The 3,559-nt window shown below is 29.6% G+C and overlaps 1 protein-coding gene across 1 annotated transcript; it reads right to left on the reverse strand.

Annotated features, from left to right (window-relative positions):
* Positions 1–269: 269 nt before the first annotated feature.
* On the reverse strand, positions 270–1,530 carry LOC108912572 (tetraspanin-9-like). Its single transcript, XM_018717828.1, has 3 exons — positions 1,381–1,530; positions 831–1,019; positions 270–569 (listed from the first exon to the last, which is right to left on the reverse strand). Exons 1-3 carry the CDS (start codon positions 1,528–1,530, stop codon positions 270–272), a joined length of 639 nt encoding a protein of 212 aa, XP_018573344.1.
* Between the last annotated feature and the right edge of the window lie 2,029 nt (positions 1,531–3,559).

Consider the following 3,559-nt stretch of genomic DNA (forward strand, 5'->3'; position numbering starts at 1 on the left):
TTAATTGTTGTGAAAATCATTAAATATCTACCAGAATGTCTCAATCAACAGTTTGAATTTACCGTCAATTCGATTGCAACACACTGAAGGATCAAAAAATTAACCTAAATCAAATGATGTAATTATCATTTTTTTTTTTTTTTTTGATAAATGGTGAACCAACCTGTATAGAGTCCTGAGACTAAGACTGGGCTAGCCCCGAACCGAATATACCGAACGTAAATACTAAAAGAAATATATCTTTTATTGATTAATCCTATATATATAAATCATCTTACATGGCTACAGCAAGCATCAGAAATCGACCTGTTCATATCTAACCAATCTTTGTAATCCATGACACCGCAACAGTTAAGTTGTGCCTGCATTTTTTCCCATCCAATTGCATATCTGGTATTTACGTTGCTTTCACGAATTGTTATTTGCAGGGAGTTATTTAAATCCAGGGTATTTGAAGACGTCATCATAATAGTGGCTGTTGTATTTACATTACCTTTGGAGTGATATACGAAACCGAGACTGCATCCAGTAATTAGAAGGGCTATAGAGATCACCAACAGTAAGATTAGCTAAAATATAGCGCTCCTTCAGTTAAAATAAAATATATTATGCACTTAATTTTCCTTAATTTATCATTTCAATTCGCCAAATAACCTCCTAGCACACAGTTGTGTGATAGACTTTAATAATTTATATTGATTGTTAGTATTTCTGTCAATAAGGACAAATTATCATTATCATTATTGACTACACTAATATCGCAACATATTGAATAAAATTAGATGGGTATTTGACACTTTGATTAGTAAAATAAAATGTTACTTTCTTACCAGATGAAGAAATTCATACTTTTTCTTATTATTATGGATAGACATTGATATCCAAAAACACGGGAAACATATAAAAGATGCTGGAATTGCAAAATATGGAATGTCCACCTTTATGTCTATCAAGTAACTGTAGGGAATTTTTCTCACTAATGACCATATAGAAACTCCCAGCAAGATCAAGCCGCAGGTCTGAAATATAGGACTGTCTAACGTACAAAATTTCAATTTAAACAAAATTTAGTGTGCCATGCATCTTTTTACAGTTATAATTAATACTGCTACTAAGAAGTCTAATTAGCTACTAAGAGGAAGAGTAATACATGAATCGAAATAAAAAGTTTTAAAAACAAACAAATTTAAGATAGGTTCATCTAATTTTTCAACTTTTTACCCAGTTGATTTCACAAGAACAAGGGAGGAGGAGGAGGGTATGCAAATAATTAGTAAATATTTATATGCCACGCCAGATTAGAACAAAAACAATCTAAATCAAATAACTAACGCTTATTTTACGTCCACAAGACTTGGATAGAACCTTTGTAGGTATTACCAGTAACAATACAGACACAAAGCACATCAGAAAGCTTGAAAAAGTGACGTCTCTCCCACTTTGACTTTGGGGCACTATTGTGGGTCTTTTCTTTCTCTTAGCTTCCCAGGGAAATTCCCAAGAGTCGGAGGATAGACTTCTCTTCAACATTTTTAGTGCACCATTTACTTACAGTCACGAAATATTTTGACAGATTTTTGACGAATAAATTTTTCTGACATACTTTATTCTTGTACATCAGATCACAAAGCATAAACTACATACTTTGTGCATTAGATTTGCTGAATGCATAGGCATATAGTGTTAAATACAGGATGTCCTCTAAGGGATGCACCAAAATAAATTATTAAATTCTATAAAGTAAACGGGACTTGCACGTATGTAAGGAAATAAATCAATGACAAATCTGTTTAATTATAATGAAAGAAAATAAAAAAATATTTTATTTTTTTATTTAACGATTAAAGTAGTTACACATATAATTATCTAAAATTAGATATGCACTTTGTAAATGTACATTATTATAAAAAAAAAACAATCAAATACAAAGCTTCACATAATTGTTTATATTATTACAGAGCTCAGTTTCTAAAAATCATACAGATATTTCATTAGTTCCAGTAATTCGGCAGATGTCTATTACAAGTTCAATGTCCTATCGAAACTGTATAAATAATTTTAGTGGAATGCATCTATAAATAAATATGTATAAAGCTTCATATGTCGGATTCAATAATGAGATAATTAACCGAGTAAACTATAGCTTTATTAATAAATAATAAGTTTAGATATAATAATATAATTATTATAATAATTAATAATTAATAATCAATATAATTAAGAATGCACCTCAATAAAAATAAAAATAACTAATATTTTACTTATTTCTTAATTGTCAGTAGAAAATTTGCAAAATGTATATTATGATTATTGATTATTCATTGATATTATTAGCGAATGTGAAAGGATTAACTAGAATTTATAGATTTTGTCACTTTTTTATACAATACTGTATCAAAATTAGACACAACTTGCCGGCAGGCCTATATACAGGGTGTTCTGAAAATCCGTCAGGAAACTCCGAGAGGTGATTCTACGGATTAAAATAACAACAGTACTATGTAATGAAAATTTTTTTCCAATTGTAAATTATTAACTTGTCAAAGTTTTTTATTTTTCTTTATTGGACCAGTCAGAGAAAAGTTTCATTATGCACCGCTAGAGGGCACTATACCTAGAACTTAAAATTTGTTTTGTTCATAACTTTTTCTCTGGCTAGACATTTACAGAAATTATTGAAAAGAAAAATAATGTAGATACTCTTAATTCAAATCGATAAATGTAACCGTTTAGCAGAAAATCGCTATTAATCGCTATTAAAGTGTCATTAAACATCAAATTTTTGACAATTCTTTCTGTAATTAATCAAGTTGCGATGCTATAATACCATCTCTTTTAAAAATAGCTTCGGTAGTAAATAAAATATTATTAGTAAATACATTTTTCTCAGCTTCTAGGTAATGTGCCATCTAACGGCGCATAATGAAACTTTTCCCTGACTGGCCCAATAGAACTACTCTACTTAGTGGGTGTGACAAATGAGAGACTAATCGAACTTGAATTAAATAAGTTATTTACATAGAAAATTTTATAAAAAAACTTTGACAAGCTGTAATTTGCAAACAGCTGACGAAAAAAATTTCATTGCATACTGTTACTATTTTAAATCTTAGAATCACCTCCCGGAGTTTCCTGATGGACTTTTAGAACACCTTGTATATGTGCTATGATGGGGTATATTTGTTTAGTAGTAAAGTAAAAATTGATTTTATCAACTATGCTGATAAGTTAAAATAAGCCTGATATTTATTATTGTTTTATTGCATTTATTATTTTTACTATCCCGCAAGGGAAATCGTCGTTATTTCTAAATCCTTATAGTTATATAGAACCCAATTTAAATTTACAAAATAAAATTTATCATGAAAACCATTGATAATGTTCTGTCTCAAGTTTAAATAAAATCAAAGGCAGTAGCCAGAGAAGAAGAATAATCCCATTTAGGATGTTTTAAATAAGAAGATAGTACAGTTACACAAAAGCATCACCGTGTAGATATGTATAAACTCCACCGATCTGCGTATAGCTACACATAATAAAATCTGCCATCGTCAGCCAT

Source organism: Anoplophora glabripennis, unplaced genomic scaffold (assembly GCF_000390285.2).
Source record: "Anoplophora glabripennis isolate ALB-LARVAE unplaced genomic scaffold, Agla_2.0 scaffold296, whole genome shotgun sequence".
Classification (NCBI taxonomy): Eukaryota; Metazoa; Arthropoda; class Insecta; order Coleoptera; family Cerambycidae; genus Anoplophora; species Anoplophora glabripennis.

Bases quoted from the DNA above. Each gene is read 5' to 3' on its own strand.
- LOC108912572 (XM_018717828.1), bottom strand. From the start codon at position 1,530: ATGTTGAAGAGAAGTCTATCCTCCGACTCTTGGGAATTTCCCTGGGAA. The intron at 1,020-1,380 runs GTAATACCTACA...CCTATATTTCAG, and splicing joins TTGTGTCTGTATTGTTACTG to ACCTGCGGCTTGATCTTGCT. The intron at 570-830 runs GTAAGAAAGTAA...GCTATATTTTAG, and splicing joins AGTATGAATTTCTTCATCTG to CTAATCTTACTGTTGGTGAT.